At 50.1% G+C, this 22,769-nt stretch overlaps 1 protein-coding gene across 1 annotated transcript; it reads right to left on the reverse strand.

The window, feature by feature from the left end:
• Window positions 1-12,397: 12,397 nt before the first annotated feature.
• RHOU (ras homolog family member U) lies at window positions 12,398-22,116 on the reverse strand. Its single transcript, XM_061182906.1, has 3 exons — window positions 21,688-22,116; window positions 20,132-20,190; window positions 12,398-14,874 (listed from the first exon to the last, which is right to left on the reverse strand). Exons 1-3 carry the CDS (start codon window positions 21,938-21,940, stop codon window positions 14,419-14,421), a joined length of 768 nt encoding a protein of 255 aa, XP_061038889.1. The 5' UTR covers window positions 21,941-22,116; the 3' UTR covers window positions 12,398-14,418.
• Window positions 22,117-22,769: the final 653 nt, after the last annotated feature.

Raw genomic sequence — 22,769 nt, forward strand, 5'->3', positions numbered from 1 at the left:
GAGTTACAATGTTGTGTTAGTTTCAGGTGTACAGCAAAGCGATTCAGTTATACATATATATATATATATCCTTTCTTTTTCAGATTTTTTTCCCATACAGGTTATTACAGAGTATTGACTAGAGCTCCCTGTGCTGTACAGCAGGCCCTTGTTGCTTATCTATTTTATATATAGTCGTGTGTGTATATTAATCCCAAACTCTTAATTTATCCTTCCCCCCCACCACCTCCTCAAAACCAATTTGGAAGTGAGCAATTTCCGTACGAGACTATTGTACATTGATCGAGTCACAGACTTGAACCTGTCACTTCAACGACTGCACGTCCCTAGCGGGGCCGCCATGGGCTGCGTCACGTGTGGCCTCTGTGGGCATCACACGGCTGCATCGCCTTTTGATCTTGTAAACCTGCAGAGTCACCCACCTCCTGACTGGCACATCCCTCTTCAACGTATCTGCAGAAAAAGTTGGGCCCGAATCATCCCACGATTTGACAGACCAATGGAGATGCTCTTTGCTGACACCTGTGCTGCCCGCCGCTGCCTGGCGGACTGTGGTGTGCCCGCCAGCTGCCCACTCAGCTGCCCACCCTCAGCTGTTACAGGACGTTCTGCATCCAGCCATCCAGATCTCCAGGACTGGAGCACTGACTGCTGCTCCCACCAGGCAGCCAGGCCACATGGCGGTCACAAAATTTTCTTGGTTCTTGGAAAATCTGTACTTCCTGAATATCTTGCCAGCTCCACACAGAATCAAGGCTGTGTTTTGTTCTCAGCAGGACCACATCTAAGAAGTCACAGAGCCTTGGGGGTGGGGCAGGGGAGGGTAACAATGGCTCTTCCCAAATGTGTGTTCTGTCTGCATCCGGGGGGCCCTCTTGTCCTCTCTGTGACGGGCGCCCAGAGGAAGCTCAGCCTGGAAAGGAGTCTCCGGAAAGCCAGCCACCCTCGGGGCAATGTAGGCTCTCCAGCATCCGTGCTGAGCCAGCCTGGATGTGAACTTCCTTGTCATGGTGCCTGAGAATGGAGATAAAACATTGGATGCTTGCCAATGGTTTGTACAGTACAATCGACACCTGTCATGAACAAGGGAGCGGGGGGCTCAGGCAGGTGTGGAGGACCCCGCCTATCAGGGGGCGCAGCTTAGGTGAGAAATCCCGGGGCCCCAGCACGGATGGGCCTGACAGCCGGCAGGATGTTCACATACAGAGGAAACTGAGGGAGCTGTGTCCCTCGCCTGGATCAAACTAGTGTGAAAGATTAAAGAACATTCACAAGACAAAGATCAAAACTGACGTTTCAGCAGAAGTGAGCCATCCGAGGCAGAGGCCCCGAGGAGAGGCCCCACCAATGTAGGAATGGAGTTTAAGCTGGTCCGTTCAAAGCCATAAGGGCAGGCCAACCGGCTGTCTCTGGTAAGACAGACAGAAACGCCTGATGATGCATCGGGGACATGGACAGACAATAAGGAGAAAGTGCAGTGCATGAGAGAAAAGGCTGGAATAAAAGTGCCAAATACTGGGGGGTGGACCTGTGACTGTGTTTCTCCTTTCTAGTTTTTCCAACATTCTTATAACAAGAATCTTTTTTAATTTTTTAATTTTTGTTTTTTTAATTGAAGTATAGTTGATTTACTATGTTGTGTTAGTTTCTGCTGTACAGCAAAAGTGACTCAGTTATGTGTATATATATATTCTTTTTGCTATATTCTTTTCCATTATGGTTTGTCACAGGAGATTGCAAAGGGGCTGGGGTGGGGGAGGGATGGAGTGGGAGGTTAGGGTTGACAGACGTAAGCTATTATACAGAGAATGGATAAACAACAAGGTCCTACTGTAGAGCACAGGGAATATTTTAATTTTATGATTCAGAAAGTATTAAAATAAACAGTTGTTAACAGTAGTTCCCGAAGGTAAGTTCTCCCTCAGCACACAGTTCCCGGCACCTGTCCCCTACCCCCTGGGGCACAGCGGTCACAGCCACGGTGCAGGACGACCGCCAGCCCTCGTTACGCATTAAATCCTCACACTCTTGGAGGCCTGGCAGACCTACGCTCAGCGCAGCCTTTGGGGCTAAAGGTCCACGATTAATATGTCCTTAAGGACTCTCCCATCTTTGTCCGTTAAGGACATGATGATATTGTTTAAATTATAGCATATTTGTGGTTGAAAGCCATGGTTAATTGTTAAAAGTTAATCGTTATTGAGTCAATAAGAGATAACTCTGTCTCCCCAAGAGAGACTAATTAACTTGGGAAATCTCAGCGAGAACAGATCAAAGAAGGAGCATATTTCTCTCTACATGACTTTCCGAGTCCAGCAAAGTGAGTTCTTAAAGGGCAAGGATATTGTGCGCTCGGCATCACGTGGGTGGCACAGACGGGTGCCTGAGAAATTCTTTTCCTGTTGGAGAGAACAACCAACAAACCCTCACGGCATAAGCTCACTTTAGTTAACTTCATCATTTTCTCTATTTTGTACTATTTGAATCTTCTCCCTTTTCTTTTTTTTTTTTTTTTCCTTTTTTTCCTTTAACTTTTTGCAAGTTTTGATTAGTGAAGATTAACTCGCTGACCAGCTCATGCATCAGAAAGTGAGAGATTTTCTGTCTTCCTGGGAAAACTTGTACTTCCCCAGGACTCAGCCTGCTGTGCTCGTAAGAAGCACAGCCGCCTCTTCCCTCCAAGCCTCTGTGCAGAAGGCCTCTGCCCACCAGCACCTGGCCTGCTGACCCCAACAGCCTTAAGACATCATTTTCTGTACTTGGAGTTTGGTGACAATTAATGATTTCTTGACACTGATTTTGCTGAAGATGACAACTCTTAAGCCTATGGAGATCAAGGCTGAAAAGGAGTGTGATTATCTTAAAATTATACAGAAAAGGGACAATGGAGATTCCATAGCTTCAGTTCCTGGTGAAGTTGAAGAAATTAAAGCTCAGAGAAATTAAACATCAAGAGCTGGTCAGCGGCCAAGGCAGGACGAGGCCCCAGGAAGCCTGGTCACACTGGGCATTGCCCCAACCCCCGGCCCCGGCCCTGGCTCTGTGCCCTGCAGCCCCTCCGATGGCACTGCCACGGCCCCTCCCCCAGGGCTTCGCTCTCCTTTTAACCCCAAATAGGGGCATATTATGAACTGCTTACGAGGGAAAAGCAAACTAATGTCTCAGAAGTGTGGACAGGGCATGGCAGGAGAATAACGAGAGACAGTCAGATCAGAGGGCCCCACATAGGACCGCAGGCACGACCACTGATGACGGCACTGTGGAGGGGAGGTCGGGGAGCAGCTCACGCGGAACCCAGCCCTGCTGCCCTGGGACAGGGTACAGGGTCGTCTCAGTTCTGTCTGGAATCTACTGCTGTCAATCATGCTCATCACAGTGATAGGTTCTTGTTGTTGTTGTTGCCCGGGGTCTTAGTTGCGGCAGGCGGGCTTCTTAGTTGTGGCATGTGAACTCTTACTTGCAGCGTGCATGTGGGATCTAGTTCCCTGACCAGGGATCGAACCTGGGCCCCCTGCATTGGGAGCGAAGAATCTTATCCACTGCGCCACCAGGGAAGTCCCCCCACACCATGGAGATAGTCTTAATATAAGGTTTTTTAAAGGGCTTCATTTACCCTGTGCTCGACATTACTCTACTTGTCCCAATGCAGCTGAAATCTGTCACTCTGGCTGGAAAAGGGGGCAGATGGAAACAGTGGAAACATCCACACTCTCTCTAATCCAGCTGTCCGCACACTCGGCCACGGGCCAATTTTCATCCATTTTAAGCAGGTGTTCTCCCCCCAGAGGAGGAAGATTCAGTGGAGAGTTAAGGCAACATTACTGCATCACCCATTTGAATTGACCCCAATGAAAGCAACATGGGTGACAAGTACACCTTTTATCAGCATTAGTCCTAGCTGCCGGACCAGCTGGATTCTCCACCACACTTCACCCAGGATAGACATGAGCGATGGGCTGCACCAGCCCTGGCAGCCTCAGAGCCTCCTTTTTGCACATCAATCCACTTGGTGGGCCCCAAGGAAACCCCCTCCCGGTGGTCTTGTACTTGTGCAACCCCTGCCCCTCCCACCCGCATTGTCTCTGGACTTGGCCTTGGGACTTGCTTGGACCCATGGACATTAACAAGCACAGTGCAAACAGCCTTGATAAGCCCTTGCACACTCATTTGTGGAAGTCAGTCTCCACACTGCAAAGAAACTCGGGCTGGAAGATGGGAGGGCACAGAGAGACCTGGGGGGTTATTTAGACCGTCTCCCCGGGGGAGGTCACAACTACACGTGACCCCAGCAGAACTGCCCAGCTGTGCCCAGTCAACCCACTGGATCCCAAGAACAAATAAGTAGCTATTGTTTGAAGCCCCTAAGCCAAGTGAGGGGGTAGCTTGTTATACAGAAATAGATCCTTGAATTAGTACATCCCTACTGGGGTTTTTAAAGGCCCCTCTGTATCTTCTATACAAGGACAGAAAGGGAAAAAGGAAACTCACGCTTAAAATACCCTTGCTGAGTAAGGGTTCTACCACTAACTCATGCAGTCCCTTCCTTAGAAAATTAGCCTTTTTGTTTCTTTCTCTAAAAATAGTAGCAACCAGGACCCTCTTGCACTGTTGGTGGGAATGTAAATTGGTGCAGCCACTATGGAGAACAGTATGGAGTTTCCTTAAAAAACTAAAAATAGAACTACCATATGATCCAGCAATCCCACTCCTGGGCATATATCCAGAGAAAACCATAATTTGAAAAAATACATGCACCCCAATGTTCATTGCAGCACTATTTACAATAATAGCCAGGACATGGAAGCAACCTAAATGTCCATCAACAGAGGAACGGGTAAAGAAGATGTGGTACATATATACAATGGAATGCTGCCATTTGCAACAACATGGATGGACCTAGAGATTGTCATACTGAGTGAAGTAAGTCAGACAAACACAAATATCATGATATCGCTTATATGTGGAATCTAAAAAAATGGTACAAATGAACCTATTTACAAAACAGAAATAGAGTCACAGATGTAGAAAACAAACTTATGGTTACCAAGGGAGAAGGGGGGGAGGGATAAATTGGGAGATTGGGATTGACATATATACACTACTGTATATAAAATGGATAACAAATAAGGACCTACTGTACAGCATAGGGAACTCTACTCAATACTCTGTAATGACCTATATGGGAAAAGAACCTAAAAAAGAGTGGATACATATATATGTATAACTGAATCACTTTGTTGTACAGCAGAAACTAACACAACATCTTAAATCAACTATACTCCAATAAAAATTATTTTTTTAATAAAAAAATAAAATAATATAAAAATAATAGCAACCAATCTAATGCGTGTCCATCATGGGTGGTGTGAAGTTGAGAGAGACATTGTATGTATGTATTCATTTATATAATAGCTTGATCAAGAGAAGATTTAGACAGGTTACAGAAATAAGTAAAACATTCTTCATGCTCAGAAAATAAATGTGCTTCATAAATTTCAGATATTATGACATTTCCGAAACATTTTCTCCTCTTATCAAACCTCTCTGTTCCCTGGTCTCCTCTACCAACATTTTACAAGAAAAAATTCAATTGTTTTACCTAAATGGTTGTTTAGCTATTCAATAATTGACCCCCTTCTACTCTTTCCATTTTGAAATAGACACACTTGATGTCCAGCAGCACCGATGAATTTGGGGGGCTAAGGTGAGGTGGTGCAGACGAGGGCCCGGTTCCTGCTGACACGGAGACTATCTAACCTGGGTGAGGACCAGTCTTAACAATCACGGGAGGTTGTCCCAAAGGCAGTCCCGCCTCACCCATCCTCCTCCCTCAGATCCTGAAATAAAGTGACAAAGGAGGTAAATTGTGTTGATCAAATAAATGCTTTGAAAACCCACTTATCAGTGGCCGGGTCTGGTTTCCATCACTAATGAGTAATACAAGCCCGTGTACAGCCCTCCTGGCTCTGTGGTCTGGCCTGAGATTTCATCCAGAATGAAAAGCAGGAAACCAGGAAGACTGGGAGAGGGAAGGGATGGGGGGTGGAGAGAGGATCAGAGTGGAGGGAGAAGTCTGGGGGTTCTGAGTGATTGTGTGTGTGTGTGATTTTTACCAATTAAACCTTTGATGAATAAATCCAAGCCAAACTGTTTCCGTTGTCATTGCTATGGCTGGTGACATTTTAGACAGCAGAGTTCTAAATTCCTAACAAGTGCCTCTCTGGATACTTGAGTCAACTCGAAATGGAACCCGGGCCCAGCCAGCAGAGTCTGGTGAAGTCTACATCAAATAGCATCAGCCTTCCTGATTTCCGTGGTAGGACATCAGGTGTGACATTTGTTTCCAAAGCACCACAGTCTCCTTCCGACAGCCAGGTACGATGTTGGTTCTCGCTTTAAAGTTAAAACCTGAACCGACCGTTACCCAGCACCCGGCAAAGTGTGACTGATGCACATGCTACTAGGACACTCGTGTGCTGAGGGGTCCACGCGAGCATCTAAGTTCTCTTCGTGCCAGAAGTTTAAAGACTCCAAAGCAGCAGGACAAGAAGAATACGTGCCCTCGGGGATGCTTTCCGTAGCGACACCACCAGCTGCTAAATGAATGTTACACGTCCAGCTGTTTGATTGACAGGAAGTGCTAGAAACAGCCCTGTGGAGAATGTTCGTGCACCTTCTGCAAAACCAGGCAAAGATGTAAAATATTTACATCGGCATTTTTAGTACGTTTTCTCCCCACTTCAGGTCAGAAGTCACTCTACTAGGGTCTTGGGAAGGGAAACTTGGCAGTTGGTACGATGGGTGCAGTCCCCCACTTTGGAGACCTCCCTGAGATGCCAGGTCACAGTAAAGCTGCTTGTTGTGTCCTGAAGAATAAGGGGAGACGTTTAATGATATCAAGAAAGGACAAGATTTCATCCATCTCCCAATAGAGATGCTTTTGTCAAGGGGACCAGAAATATTCACAGCCAATGACTGCTCCCCCCAGCAGCTCTCACCCCACTGGGGAGGACCTGGCATGTCTATCCCTGGTCAGCCAGTGAAGCCGAGGAGGGTGCTGCCCACATTGCCCATCTCTGACCAAGACTGCGACCGAACCTGCCTGGTACCCTCTCCACGTGGCTGTGAGTTCAGGCAGGTGGTCCCCAAGCTCTGCTGGCCTTGGAGCTGGTCTCTCTGCTTAGTTCCACTTTGTGTTCACCTAATAATTCACTTTTGTGTGAAGGCGACACCCTGAAGGCCCTGCCCTTCACATCCTTGGGGACCATCTTCACCTTGGCCTTCAACTGTCAGTGACAGGAGATCATAGCATCTCTAACACCTGCACACACACACACACACACACACACACACGACTGTCCTTTATTGGGTTTTGGTTTTGTCTTACTCTTGTGACTACGTTCAGCAGAAGAAAAGCAATTGTTGTCCACGTGCAAATTAGCAGAGAGAAGAAGGCAAAGGAGGAGGAAGAGCCACGTGGCCGGTGTCCTGGGCCCTCTCCTGAGTAGTAAAAGCGGGTGGAGGGCACCCTCTCCGGAGTTAAGGGGCAGAGAAGGCTGGCACAAGCTGTAATTGCTGTTTTTTAGAAAAAGTGTGCTCTCTTTGCCAAGAGAGAGTAGAAGCCAGTTTGCAGGGGGCATCAGAACACTCATCAGAGAACGTGGCATTAATCCTGAGACCAAGGACGGGCTGGCTGTGCAGACACGTGCGAGGGGGCTTCCCCGCCCCGGGAGCGAAGTGCACCAGAGTCCAGGCACCGGAGAGTGCAGGGCTCATCCAGGGGCCCCGGGGCGTGAACCAGGTGGGGCAGGGGCAGGACACACAAAGTGGACAGGAGGTGGGATCCAGAGCAGGAGAATCTTTGCAGACCCGTGGTTCCCCATCTGAGGGCCACAAAGCCCGGAGAAGCTACGGCGTTAATGACGGGATGGGAGGATCCACAGGTACACGGAGCCTTGCATGCAGAATAACGTTGCACACGTATGAACTGCTTTTCAATTACGTGTCGATGCTTTTGTGATTAACTTAGTATCAGCTGAAAGTATTACCAGACATAAAATCAGATGAAAATTATTTTTGAATTCACAAAGGCTTTGAAAAGTATAATGACATGGGCTTTTTATCATTTATCACTTTGGTAGAAATAGTAAAAGTACAACTATTATCGTGTGCGGTCTGCAAAATTTGGAGGCATAATAAAATGTTTGGAGATCAGTGCTGTAGGCAATGGAGAACCACCGAACATTTCTTAGAAGTGAAGCGTCATGAAAAGATTTGCTTATTTAAAAAAGGGGGAAAAAGGACTTCCCTGGTGGCGCAGTGGTTAAGAATCCGCCTGCCAGTGCAGGGGACACGGGTTCGAGCCCTGGTCCGGGAAGATCCCACATGCCGCAGAGCAACTAAGCCCGTGCACCACAACTACTAAGCCTGTGCTCTAGAGCACGCGAGCCACAACTACTAAGCCTGTGTGCCACAACTACTGAAGCCCGTGCACCACAACTACTGAGCATGTGCTCTAGAGCCTGCAAGCCACAACTACTGAGCCCGTGTGCCACAACTACTGAGCCCGCGTGCCACAGCTACTGAAGCCCGCAGCGCCTAGAGCCCATGCTCCACAAGAGAAGCCACCGCAATGAGAAGCCCGCGCACCACAACAAGTGTAGCTCCCGCTCGCTGCAACTAGAGAAAACCTGCGTGCAGCAACGAAGACCCAACGCAGCCAAAAATAAAAATAAAAATAAATAAATTTATTTTAAAAAAAGGGGAGGGGGGGAAATCCTGCTGGCCTGTGGGTGCCATGGAAAGAGGCCGGACAGGCCAGGCTAGAGGAGGAGACAGGACCCCTGTGGCAGAAAGGGGAGGACGATGAGGATGACGCCCAACAGATAGGACCTGGTGGCCAATCAGATGGGAACATGCAGGAAAGGGAGTCTGGGCTGATGACCGATTTCCGGTTTGGACAGTGGGCGGCCATGGCGGTGGATTGTAAGCACAGGGGCACACAAAGGAGGGGTGTTGGGGAGCCGTGAGCCGACCTCCGGGAGATGAGTGTGGTCAGCAGAATGGCCCCCAGAGATGTCCACCCCCTAAGCCTTGGATCCTGTGACCACGTGGATTACACAGCAAAGGGGGATTAAGGATGCAGATGGAATTAGGATCGCCCATCCCCTGACCCTGAGATGAGATCACCCTGGACCCTCTGGGTCAGCCCGATACAAAAATAAGGGCCCTGAGATGTGGAAGAGGAGGTAGGAGGGTCAGTGTCAGCGGGATTCCACTTGAGGAAGACTTAATAGACCATCACTGCTTTGAAGGTGGAGGAAGCCCCCAAGCCAAGGAGCGCCCAGAGCTGCAAGAGGCGAGAGGATGGGTCCCCAGGGCCTCCACAGAGGAACTCGGCCCCGGCCACACCTTGACTTCAGCCTGGGAGACCCATTTCAGAATCTCACCTCCAGAACCGTAGTGAGAAATCTGTGTTGTTCTAAGGTACTAAGTTCACAGTCTTTCGCTATAGCAGTGACAGGAAACTAACACAGCAAGTTAACTCTGAAGTGCACGTGGGACATTAGGAGGGACTGAGCAGAGATGCTGCCCAGAAATGTGTCTCCTTTTAGGGATGAGCATCGACCCCACCCACACGCCTCTGTCATGTGCAGACCCACCTCTTCAGGACCTGGTTTTTCCTGTTAGGGGTGGGTGCTGCCTGGGGTGACAGGGGACATTGCAGTTGGTGACTCTGATAAACAGGGGCTCTAAAAATGGCTCCAGTTCACAAAAGCGAGAGTGCACTCAGCTGAGCAAGGCCTCCCCGTGTGAAGGGGGTGGAGGGAGGCCCAGCCCTGGCAGGAATGCAGGGCCCCGGGCCCCCCACTCACTCGCAGCCTCGCGCAACACTGCAGGCCGCCTCAGTGCTCCGTCTCGGTCTTCCCATCTTCCAGCCGGGGGCGAGGAGATGGCACGTGCACCCCTCACCCCCTCGGCCTGGGCCACGCCTGGCATAACTTAAGGATTTCTCTCTTCTATAAAAATGAGTGGAAACTGAAAAATGAATGTGCTATTAAGCATAAAAGGCGTAAGCCTCATAACATTGAACAAAGATGAAGATGAAAGCCTTCAGGGGCCAGTTGTAAGTTGATCACCTGGGCGTCCTGCCAGGAAGACGTTACCGAAAAGTCCGGTCAGAGTGGACGTTTCCTGAGGCTTACAGGGCACCAGCACTTCATACTCATAACTCCGTGGGCCCATTGGGGCAGGTGCCACGCTTTTCCCCTTTACAGATTCCAAAGTTCAGGCACAGAGAGGTTAAGAGGTTAAGCTGCTTAAGGAACCACAGCCAGTAAGCGGCAGAGCCAGGATTCAAGCCCAAACAGCCTGCCTGCTGGGCCCAGCCCTCCCCCCTCCCCCCTCCCCCCGCCCATTGCCTCTCCCTGATGTCATGGCTTCCTCCTAACCTCTCCCCTCCCTCTCCCCCTCCCCTCTCCCCCTCCCCTCCCTGACCCCCTCCCCTCCCTGCACTCCTTCTGTCCTGTCCACACCCACACCGGCCTCCAGGACAGACATGCCAGACATTCCTCTGCCTCAGGGCCTTTGCACCTGCTATTCCTTTTAGAAAACCTTTCTCCCCTCACCTCCTTTCAGGTCATATGAACATCTCTGTGAAGACGCCCCGAACTCCTCTAAAGGGACTGGGAGCTCTGTCCTTGTACCCCGGGAAGGCCTGACCCAGATAAGGGAGGTGGGACTGGGGCTGGGTGAGGAGAAACTTCCAGGTGCCTCTGGGCAAGGGTCAGGCTGCTCTCGGAGGCCAGTGGGGGCCAGGAGGCTGGCCGGCTGGCTTTCGGCACTCCAGGACACATGCGGGTGGGCAGTGGTTCTAGCTGCTCTCTGCCCAGTTTTCCAGTCCATTGTGGTTGACTGGTCAGTGGATACAAGAGTCGTAGCCTTGACATGGGAGGTAATGTGGGGAAGGAAGGAGACAGGCCTGTCCTTCGCTAGAGGACCAGGAAGGCTGTCCACCCCCTGCAGACGGGGAACCCTGCTGGCCTTCACTGTGAAGCTGGTGGAGCCCAGGCTCCTCCCACGGCCACTGCAGACCTCAGACGTTCACCCCATGTGTGCACCTGTGCTCTCACCCAGGACACCAACGGCCCGGTGAGAAGGGCAGCCCTGTCCCCACAGGAGGAAACCCAGGCGTATCTGTGACCTCAGCGTCACCCCATGCTCAATGCCGCTCTGGGCCTGGACTTGGGCTCCTAGAACAGACAGGGAGGCCGGCACACAGCCCATCACAGACACAGACCCAGAGGGTGTTCATCTCAGACGGAACCCGGAATTCTCAAACCCCACCCTGAACAGACGCATTCCCACCACACCTCAGGGGCCTGCTTCTCCACACCCCCGAACCTCTCTTCACTCCCAAAGACATTCTTTGGTAGAAAAGGCAGGTGCCATTAGAGCCACAGGTCAGAATTTATTTCCTACCACCTCCTGGAGAGCATCTTCAAGGAGAGGGTTCTGTTCAACATCATTTACATTTAAAAACAGAAAAGTATTGGAACTTCCCCGGTGGTCCAGTGGTTAAGACTCTGCGCTTCCACTGGAGGGGGTGTGGGTTTGACCCCTGGTTGGGGAACTAAGATCCCACATGCCACATGATGGGGTAAAAGTATGACTTGGTAAGGCACCAGGTAACCTGCCTCAGGGCCTTTGCACCTGCTGTTCCTTTCAGAAAACTGGGGAGAAGACCTGCCCTCCTCTGGGCTTGTGTTAAGAGCTGGGTGGTTTCTCCTAAGTGTGTCAAGCACAGAGATCAACATTACAAAAGGTTCATTTCTACACACATGGTGAAAAGAGGTGACAGCTGTAGAGGACCCTGCATTGTTGAATTATGACTGGCCTACACTGCAGGACTTATGCTAGGGTATTTCCCAAAGCACAACTCTGATAAAACGTCCTCCTCAATACCAAGCTGTAAGTTTAACAACGTCTGAGCTTTGAAGTGAATCAAATTTATATTTAACTCAAGCACATACTTTTAAAAACTTTTCTGCCCAAATCTCTATTTTCCCCAAGAAGTAAAAATGGAGGAAAACCTCGAGTACAATTGTGCATTTACTCTTCTATAAATTTGGCAACATAGTAAAACCTGTTGCATTTCAGTGTCAACCTTCTGGATTTTTAGCACTAATAGTACAGGCTGCATCAAGCGGGGCAAAATGAAACATGAGTAAAGCTCTGGAACTGGACCACAGAGGTGTTCCTCACCAACTGCTGGCCCTAAAGGCAGAGGGTGGCAAAGGTTCCCCCCTCCACCGGGGAACCAAGAAGAGCCCCATATGCTGTCACAGGCATAAAATTTCTTTCAAGTTTTGTGTTCAGTCTTAAAAATTAACTTGCATTTTACTCCATGACATTTGCTTTATTATAAAAATACTGTTTGAAATCACTTGCCAGTCAAATAACCCTTCCTCACCCCCTCCACACCAGGGCAGGCAGAGCCCCGTCTGGGAAGCTCACGGGTAGGTGAGTCAGGCACCAAGCTTCGAACACATTTCATTACGTCCGTTTGGGGCATTTCCACAAATGAAGTAATTTTATTCACTCAGGTTGTAACTAAACGCTTCAGGAAACAATGATATCAATTTCAATGTATTGAAAAATAAATAGTAAACAGCATGTTTTTCAGTTTTTAAACAAGGAAATTAGTTAATTTTATTTACTAATAGAAATAAAAGAAGCCTCTAACCTGAAGTATAGCCTGATCATTTACTTTCTCTAAAAAGAAACACAAATTGGATTTTTTTTTTTTTAACATAAAAAGGACAAGACCCACAGAAAGATACACTCCTCTACCTGCTGGCGCTACAGAGATTTCCCCAGTTACTGACTGATTTTGGTAGATCTGCATCACCACTGCAAGCCTGACGTCACAATCTGATGCATTCAGCTACTTCTCGGCATCTCAGAAGCAGCCCCATCCCAGAGTAAAACTGCTCTCTGGCACTTTTGGCACTTTTTTCCCTCCAGAACATGAAGCCCTAAAAACCGCCACCTGGAAGAACACAAACATGTCACAAATCTGTGGTTTTCTGACTGTTCCACAGTGAGGAGACAGTTGAGCAAGGGTGCTGTGGTCCCTGCCACCACCGATCCCACACAAGGCGCTGTCTCTATCACCAGCTCCCTGAAAGGCATGTGTGGATTTCACTGGCTGTTTTAATAGGTTTCAAGACATTCATGTTAAAATAGGTTCTAAGAGATGCTCATGTTTTGTTTTAACATGGGCTCCAAAATGTGTGAAGATATACCTAGAATCACATCTCAAGGCATCATCAAAAAGAGATCTGTTCCAAAAAGTGTTAAAAGAGGAAGCCAGGCTTCCCTCATAGCTGTTTCTGGGGCCACATTTTTTCCCATTAATTGTTTAAAAGTCTGAATCAGGAGCAAGAATGGCCACGTATATATCCGTGTTTGCGTGCGTACACAAAGAAGTACCTTTACGCTGACTTAAGGAAAAAAAGGACACTTTGTGTCCCCCAAACATCTGCCTGCTACAGGCCTTGCAAGAGGGTTCACGCCCCCTGCAGATGGGGCAAGGGAAGCCTAGAAGGTTAGAAACAACCTTGACAGGTCTCCTGAGCGCTGTCATCACAGAGGTTCAGGCAGTTGGCTCACGTGTATGACAGCAAATACCATGCTCTGATCTCAACGTGAATCACTCCCTAAAGAAAACAGAGCTATCGCTTGCTACACTCCTTATGGCATTTTGGCTGCTGATACGGTCTCAGGATGAAAAACTCCCATCAACAACTTTTCCTTTTTGGTCTACACAGCACCATAGTTAGTGGCATGTTTTTTTGTTGGTTGCTTTTAAATCTTAAGCAAACAGGTATAAGAATACAACCAAAGTGACTGATTTGAGGTTTTATAGGCAGAAGTCTCTCTCTTTTTTTTCTCAGATTTTTGCTCCTTAAAAAAAGGGGGAAAAGTATGAGGTTTCAAAGCTAAGAGTTACTCTGACTGTAGCTGGCCCTCAATCAAGGGACGGCTAACCATGCCATTTCCTCTTTGTTCTTCTGTGCATTATCTCGTGGCAAAATTTCACTCTGGACGCCCAGATCTGAGGTGCCTTTTCATATTAGATATAAATTAATCCAAGGGTCTAGAGCTCTAAATTTCCAGAGTCATGACAAATGCTTAACTTACTTCAAAAATCTCTTGCGTAAGTATCTCATCCCTCAGCTCAGACAAACGAGAAGGTCAAAGGCAAGAAAGGATACATACATTGGAGCACCTCCTATAATCCATATACACGCGCATTCTCTATACAGGTTCTACACGGTCAAAGGAGTTGTTTCAGCTAATATAGCCTCTAGTGTGGAGTTCGTGGGAACACAGCCCGTCGGGGCCCCACCAGCATCATACGAAACAGCAGTACTTCTTCCACCAGGACTTGGACAGGGTCTTCATCTTGTCCGGAGCTCTGCTCTTCGACTTCCTGGGCTGTTGCTGAGAGTCCGAGTACTGGATGCCGGCGACGATGGCTGCATCAAAGACCTCTTTGAGGTTCTTCTGAGTCAAGGCCGAGCACTCGATGTAGGAGGCGGCTTTGATCTCCTCGGCACACAACCTGGCCGCCTCCTCGGGCACGGGTTTCTCTTTGCATTTGTCCAGCTCGATGAGGACTTTGACGTCTTCTCTGAGATCCGACTGCGTCCCCACGAGGATGATGGGGGCTTTGGGACAGTGGCACCGAATCTCTGGCACCCATTTCTCGCTGACGTTCTGGAAGGAGGAGGGGCCCACGACACTGAAGCACAGGAGGAAGATGTCGGCGCTGGTGTAGCACAGGGGCCGGAGCTTGTCAAACTCATCCTGCAAGCGAGCCAAGCACCCAAACGTTATCTTTTACATCAGTTCTCATCAGCACAAAGACCGTTTGAACATTTTTCTGGAAAGGGTCTGGCAGGTAACAGAAAGCCCACGAGGGAGGGAAGGAAGAGCCAGAGTCCTCGAAAGGCCCCTGCTGCTAAGTGGGGCAATGTTCCCAGCCCCCGGAAACCTGCCCGATGTGCTCAACATTTTTCTTGATGCTCTAGACCTACTTGCAATTTACCATAGAAAAGGTCCTTAAATTAGATGGATTTTCAAAATAAAATTTACTTTCTCTAGGCTTCAGCGCAGAGTGACTCAGACCCACTCCTTCAACTCTGGTACTTAGTCAGGCTTTTAAAACGTACACAGTACCCACGCTGACCCTCGGGGCTCCAGCCTGACCCCAGGGAACCCCAGTCTGTGAACCCAGCGCCTCTGTAAGGACCCATCCCTGCCCATCCTCACGGCAGCCATGAGCCATGCCTGTTCCATCCCATCTGTGCTGTGCACACCCAGGGCACACCCGGGGCACACGCAGTGCAGAATCATGGGAATCAGACACAGGTCTGGAGTTGAGGACCTGGACTTGGCCACTCTCATTAGGGACCCAGAGAATGTGTGCCTCTCAATGTCACATACAACACTGGTGAATACAGTCTCACATTTGCTGGATATAACACTTTCTTCTCGATTTATCTTTTTCTCCCTCCCTCCTTTTCTCTTACTTTCCCTCCCCTTCTTTTCTCTCCATGAATCCCAGAGGCCTCCATGCATGATGCTTTGGGAGGATAAAGAACCAGAGGAAGGGTGTACCCACCCAACTTCTGGGGATAGAGAACTGGATGGAACAAGTTAGAGTTGATTATATAAACCAACCACCCACCACACTGCTGAAGGCCGTGCCGCACTCACTCACTAACAGAGATGCATGTGGGACTCCAGGCACCACGCATCAGACACCAGACACCAGGGGATTTGGCTGGGGACAGACAGACATGGCCTCAGCCCTTGTAGGGACATCTGTCTCCAAATCAGTGTTTCTTTATATCAAACACCCTAGAGTCCCCTGCAGCACCATATTTAGCTATCTGAAAGCTTTCACTCATCTCTCTTCCAGGAAAATATTTACATCATCTCATTTCTATTTAAAATTTCTATATGTGGGTGCCAACCATCCTCAGGTGTAAGGTGACAAATAGATTCCCAGCAGCAAGGAAAAGGTAAATGTCACCCAGGTTTCTGCCGCTCAGTTGACACATATGATTATTTACGAACTATTATTTACGTGCATGTTATGTTGCATCTGTGGCCTTTTTCTAGGAATAAGGGAAGCCTAGATCTTTTTATTTGAGTTCACTTTCCTCATCTGAGGCTCCGTATTTCAGTTTGTGGGGCAACAACCAAGTAACAATATTAAAGTCAACCAATATTAAAGTCCTTCCTCAGGAAGGAATACGGCATCTCTCCGTGTCACTGCCACTTCTCCGACTTCTACATGCAAAAGTTAAAAAGAAAGAAAGAAAAAAAAAGACTTGGATTTCTTAGTGCCAACTTTGTGCTGAAAGAAGAAACACAGAAACCCATCCAGGTGGCCCACGGCCCAGCCACGAGGATCTTTTCATGAAACATTCCCTCTGTTCTCGGAGGCCTGCAAGGAAGAAGTACAGGACGGAGACGTTGCCCTCGTTGCTGGCAGTCATCGCACCTGCTGGGCCCTGGATCTGGGATTGTGTTACCAATAAAAAGAAAGGTGAGCACAGGCCCAGGCCTTGTGACCGGGCTTTGGCAATCTGGCTCCCAGACCTCTGGAGGTTCTGGCTGAGGGACTCGGGAAGCAAGGCAGAAATTAAACCCTGCTGACCAGAAATCTTAGCTATCTGCTGAAATAAATGCAGCACACGTACATGTGATAAGGCCAACTGTAATGGACCCTCAAGGAAACATGTGATGTGCCTGGGATGTGCCTGGGATGCAGGGCAGGGCAGGGCCGGGTGGGATTGACAGGCCACTGGACAGCAGTGCTGGTCAAGCTGCAGTCGGATTTCTTTTTTTTTTTTAAGTATAAAGATTTTCCCAAGTGCCTCATGGTTCAGAAGGCTGAAGAGTTTTCACCTGTTATTGGTCACTCTATTTCAGTCTGATCAATTTCACCTGGCATGAAATTGATCACAGTGAAATTTCCACAGCATTAAAAACTCCTTTTAACATCTTACATGCTCACCGAGCCCCCAACAAGAAAACCCCAAGGCACAAGAAGCGATTTCTAGTTATTTATCCAGCTCTCAGCTGCTACGTGAAACCTGCGTTTGGTCTCTAGGCGACGGCTACAGGTGCTCACATTCTCTGGGAGTTTGCAAAGGAGGTCGCTCGAGTTGCTGTGTCCTCAGGAAGCTACCATGACAACTGCCTGTGGGGGTGGGCGCAGTGCCACGGGCTGGGACAACACCAACACGAAGGAAATATGGCACGTGTCAAATCAAGTCCCTTAAAAGGTAATTTATCAGGTCTGGAGTAGGGAGGGTAGGAAAGGACTACCACCTTGCCCAGCTTTGCTTATGGTCAAAGCAAATACTGATACTTGGGGAGAGGGAAAAAACTGACTTTATCTCACCAGCTGTGTATTTTTCACAAATAGTTTTTGAAGTTGGCTTTCTACAAATCTGTAGATGGTTGGCCTCATTCCTTACACAGTTAGGCATACTTACTAATCAGGTAAGAAATACTGTGAATCTCAACCAAAAAACTGCTGGGAGGGCTTCCCTGGTGGCGCAGTGGTTAAGACTCCGCCTGCCAATGCAGGGGTCCCGGGTTCGAGCCCTGGTCCGGGAAGATCCCACATGCCACGGAGCAACTAGGCCCGTGCGCCACAACTACTGAGCCTGCGCTCTAGAGCCCGCGAGCCACAACTACGGAGCCCACGTGCCACAGCTACTGAAGCCCGTGCGCCTAGTGCCCGTGCTCCGCAACAAGAGAAGCCACCGCCATGAGAAGCCCGTGCACCACAACGGAGAGTAGCCCCTGCTCGCCGCAACTGGAGGGAGCCCGCGCAGCAACAAAGACCCAACGCAGCCAAAAATAAATAAATAAATAAAACAATGGATCTATTAAAACAAACAAACAAACAAAAACCGCTGGGAGATCAGAAGGATACTTTCCAAATAAACCAAAGCTTACCAACTTGCACCAAAACCTTTTCATTTCCTGAATTATGAACTTTTTTCATGAAAATATTTCTAAAATGATTCTCTTGATGCCTTGACTTTGAAACAGACCCTATTAAGGAAAAAATTAAACTCTTTCTTGATAATTCAGGATCATTTCTACAGTGTTCCTGGTTAAAAGACCTATTCCTCTTTCAAAATTGCTCAGAGATTTTCCTCCTGGGTCTACCCATCCTGCCCCTTGAGCTGACTTTGCTGTCCTCCTCCTGTAACCTCACTGGTTTCTTTCACAAGTTCTACTGACAGGTAGACTGTAAGTCTGTTGAGGGGCAAGCCCATGACTTAAGTTTGCATCCCTCAGGACCCAGCACTCCATTTATTTATTGATCCATTCTACAAACCGTGAATAAGCCCCACTCTGTGCCAGGCACCGAGCAGGCATGAGGCAGGGAACCCCAGCCCAGGAAGCCATGTCTGCCAGCAGAACCAACACCTGACAGGCTAGCCAGCGGTGGGCAGCTGCCTGCACTGGGCTGCCTGCTCCTCCCTAAAGGGTCCCAGATAAGCGCACCCTTTGGTGTCTTGAGTGTTCCTGCCTTCTGTCTTATTCTCGGGCTGTTCAGCTGCCACATCTTGCTTCAGCGGGGAGGCCTCTGTTTATGGAGGCGCTACTCGACCCTCATTTTATTTTATTTTATTTTTTGGCTGTGCTGTGCGGCATGCGGGATCCTAGTTCCCCGACCAGGGATCGAACCCACGCTCCCCACGTTGGAAGCCCGGAGTCTCAACCACTGGACCTCCAGAGAAGTCCCGACCTTCATTTTAAAGATCAGAAAATCTGACCCGAGGTAGGAAAAACATTCTCACTTTATACAAAGCAATTAAGCTTTCATTATAAATAGCAGCAGGGCATCCAAAAAGATTAAATATTAGAAGAGCCTGTGTTCTTTGATTTTTCTTTTCCACAGGCAAGAAAATGCAGACTGGTTGGTTTTTTCTGCTCCCCATAAAAGGGGGAACTGGGAAGCCCCAGTGGAAGGGTAAGGACAGAGCAGAAGAGGCTTGGCTATGACGTGTGCCACCGTGGCCACCGCCAAATCAGCGTTCTGCCGGGGATCGAGGCTGCCCAGTCTTGTGTCACATTGAGGTTTGAAAAACAAAGGCCTGACTGAATTTGCTGTCCCAAGTGGGTGAGTAACTGAGAAGCCCTGGTTTGGAGGAGCCTCTTGGGGACACTGGAAAGCCAGCTTCTTCTTTAATGTATATGCTCGTGTGACACCTCAGAAGTGAAGTGGGCACTTTCACCTGCCAACAAAGTACCCCAGCACTTTCTCAAGTGCTGGAGAGACTACATGCTTAGTAGCTGTCACTGTGGCACACTCAAGAGACGGCACCCTGGGCTCTCACAGAGCACGGTGAGAACTCAGTGACGTGAGCACCATTCGGGGGGACCGGGGTCCCTGGAGCTCTTCAGGGACACTCCAAAGGGGACCTCACACCGGGTCTTCACACCAGCTCCCTGGCTGTCTTGTCCAAGTGCCTGGCCAAGACAGGAATAAATGGTCGCGATTCTGAAGGATCAAGTCCTGGCTCATTCATTCCTCCAGCTCAGGACAGCCTGGGCCGCTGTATCTCCGCTTCAAGGGATGGGAGCAGCCCCAGCAAGTCCAACCATGCTTAGAAAGGGAAACATTAACACTTACTGACATGAACTCCATCTTTTTCTTGAGTAAGTTTATTAAGTATTTGGCTTGTTGACCTTTAATAAAATGATCGTAAGCTACGGCCAACTTACTTTGAGAAATGAGTACAACGCAACATTGATAATTTTTAATAAAAACCAGAAAGTAAATAAGATCAGACATTCCCAGAAGATAAGAACCACTCTTGACCCTGTTTCCCCTGTCCTGCCCACACAGAGCCGGGCCAAACCCTGTTTTATTGGCATGGAGCTCTCTGCCCCTACCACCACCCTCTGCGAGGGGCCATACATGGGGGTGGGGCTCTAGAATGGCCCAGCTGGGGCGGGGGGGTGGGGTGAAGGGCTTTAAAAGGTCCTTTCCTCGCCCAGCACTGAGCAGCGATGTGATACTGACCTGTCCTGCAGTGTCACAGAGCTGGAGTCTCACGGGCCGCCCATCCACGGAAACCACAGCTTAAAAACAAGACCAAAAGGACTGTCAGGGGGGTCTCTTCTAACCTTTTCCAGAAGAATAATAGTTTCAATTTGTATGACCATTCTCACTCCAAACCCTTCAGCTCCCATTCTGGGTCCCCAGTGAATTCAAGACTTGCCTAAAACAAAGAGGCCCGTGAGGCATTTTTGCACCCAAACCTGCAGGGCAGGCAATTCGCTCCATGCCTCAGAGAAGGCAGGAGGCCAGAAGCTTTGATGGCACCCAGAAGGGCCTGTGCTTTTCTCCCAGCCCCAGAAGATTTATTTTCCTGTCACACTTGTTTCAAAAAACCCAAAAACAACACTGGGGGTAAGTGGGAACCAACCTTGCAGCTTTAAGTCAGTGGAAAATCTCACAAATAATTCTGTTTTCCCTTGGGAAACGTTCGGTGACTTTGTGGTTTATCATAAAAGTGCGGCTTGTTTTGAGAACACGTGCAAACACAGGCTGCCCGCATTGTCCTGCTTCTAAAAGAGGGCACAGCTTATCTCTCCATGTCAGCTCAAAGAGCGGATTAAAAGAGAAAAGGAAAGAAAACCATTCCCACCTTTCCACTGGGAAGGGGTATCTGGGAAGGGGCCTGCATCAGGGCGCTGCTCTGAGGTTTCTATTTGAATGAAGTACTCAGTTTTGTCTCAATACAACTTTCTAAATTGTTTATACATGTTTACACTACTCAGTTGGGAGGAGGAAAAAAAAAGGAAAAAAACAATATCCTTTAGGTGGGAAACCCAGTATCACAGCACTGCTTTACCTAGGGTTGCCTTCCAGGTGGATGAAAGCAAGTCCTTGCCATCACGACTTTCCAAAGATCGAGAAGCTTGTGTGTGTGTGTGTGTGTGTGTGTGTGTGTGTGGTTTAAAAAAAAAAAAAACAGAAAAAGTGTTTCACCCTAGCTTCCGTGGATTTTAACTTCTTAAATTTCAAAAAGACTTGAAAAATCAAGAGTAAGGACTCCCTTATCTTGGTAGCTACCAAATCAAATGACACAGCACTGTACACATAAGAGCTTTCAGTAGCTTAAAGAGATACTGAAAAGATATAAGACTCAGAAACAGAGCCCATGGGGGCAGTGGAAGCGGGGGCAGGGGAAGCGATGGGGGCTCGGAGGGAAGAAGCTGTGTTTACTCTCCAGGTTTAATCCAAACCTCGGCCTTCCCTAGTGCTTCTAGTGCCGTTTCCACTAAATCCACTCTCTTCCCCCGTCTCCGCGGCTCTTTAAAGTGGAGACGCCCTCGGGAGGGGAGCCACCAACAGGAAAGGACGGACCCTCGGGCCACAGCCACCTGCGCGTCACCTTCCGATCGAAACCCGGCAGCAGCGCCAGCAACGTCGACCTGACGCAACTTCTCTACCCAGGAAACTGACCAGGCCACCTGGGCGCGACCTGTTAGACCCCACCGTCTGCCCCTGAATGGCGAGGCGACCGCCGCTCCCCGCGCCCCCCGCAGGCCCCCGCCCCCGGCTCCGCTCACCTGAGAAGTTGTCGAAGGCGGTGGGGATGTACTCGGTGGGGTAGCCGTTGGTGGTGTAGCTCACCACCAGGCTGGTCTTGCCCACCGCGCCGTCGCCGACCAGCACGCACTTGACGCCGCGCCCCTCGGCGCCGCCCGCGCGCCCCCGGCCCCCCGGCGCCCCGGGCCCGCGCCCCCCACGCTCCCGGCGGGGCGGCACGGGCGGCGCCTCGCAGCGGCCCGGGAACGCGGGGTCCCCCTGCTGCGGGGGCATCGGCCCGCGCCCGCCGCGGGGGGAGCTGTCCCCGACCCGGGCGCGCGGTGCAGACAAAGGCGGCCGGGCGGCTCGGGCTGGACTCGGGCTCGCGCGGCGCCGGCTCCGCTCCGCGGCCGAGGACTGCGGGCCGAGCGGCGCGGGGCCCCGCGCTGTCTCCTCCCGCTTCCCGGCGGCCAGGCGCGCTGGGGGCGGGCGCGGGGAGGAGGCGGGGCGGCCGTTCGTTCTCCGCGCCGGGCCCACAGCGCCCCCGCCTGCGCGCCGCGCTCTGCGCTCGAGCCGGAGCCGGGCGCGCGGGGGGCGGGACCGCGGACGCGGGCGGGGGACCCAGACAGCCGCCTGGGGGCCCCCGGACGCCCGATTGGGGCGGCGCCGAGGAGCCGGGCCGGTCGAGGGCAGCTCCTCCCGGCGCCGACACTGACGCCACCGCCTAGAGGCCCGCGGTCCCGCCTTCTGCGCCCATGCGGCCGGCGGCCAGGCTCCTCCCGGCCCCGCGCCCCTCGCCCTCTTCTCCACGCGGTCCCTGCCTCCTTGGCCACAGCGCTGCACCCGAGGGGGGCAGTGAAATGCCTGGGGAACAGTCGTCGGAAGGAGGCTGAATTAACAGCCAACTTTTAGTTTAAGGTCTAGCCGCTGCCCGTCGTGTGGTTTTTCTTCTTCCAAAGTAATGTATTCTATCATTTGGGAGCAAAAGAACGTCAGGTCCTTTGTTAATGCTCGTGTGACTTTCTCTTTGGCGTGCCCTGAACCAGCAAATGTCTTTATAGCCCCAATTCTTTCATTTGCTTAAATGTAATGAGGTGACGTTAATATTATCGGGGGGTGGGGG

The sequence above is a fragment of the Eubalaena glacialis genome, chromosome 1, assembly GCF_028564815.1.
Source record: "Eubalaena glacialis isolate mEubGla1 chromosome 1, mEubGla1.1.hap2.+ XY, whole genome shotgun sequence".
In the NCBI taxonomy this organism is placed as follows: domain Eukaryota; kingdom Metazoa; phylum Chordata; class Mammalia; order Artiodactyla; family Balaenidae; genus Eubalaena; species Eubalaena glacialis.

What these genes read in the sequence shown, in the direction of transcription:
- RHOU (XM_061182906.1), bottom strand. Translation starts at nt 21,940, where the DNA reads ATGCCCCCGCAGCAGGGGGACCCCGCGTTCCCGGGCCGCTGCGAGGCG. An exon ending in CGCCTTCGACAACTTCTCAG is followed by an intron (nt 20,191 to 21,687) that starts GTGAGCGGAGCC and finishes CTTGTTTTTAAG; the next exon opens with CTGTGGTTTCCGTGGATGGG. An exon ending in TCTGTGACACTGCAGGACAG is followed by an intron (nt 14,875 to 20,131) that starts GTCAGTATCACA and finishes GCTCGCTTGCAG; the next exon opens with GATGAGTTTGACAAGCTCCG.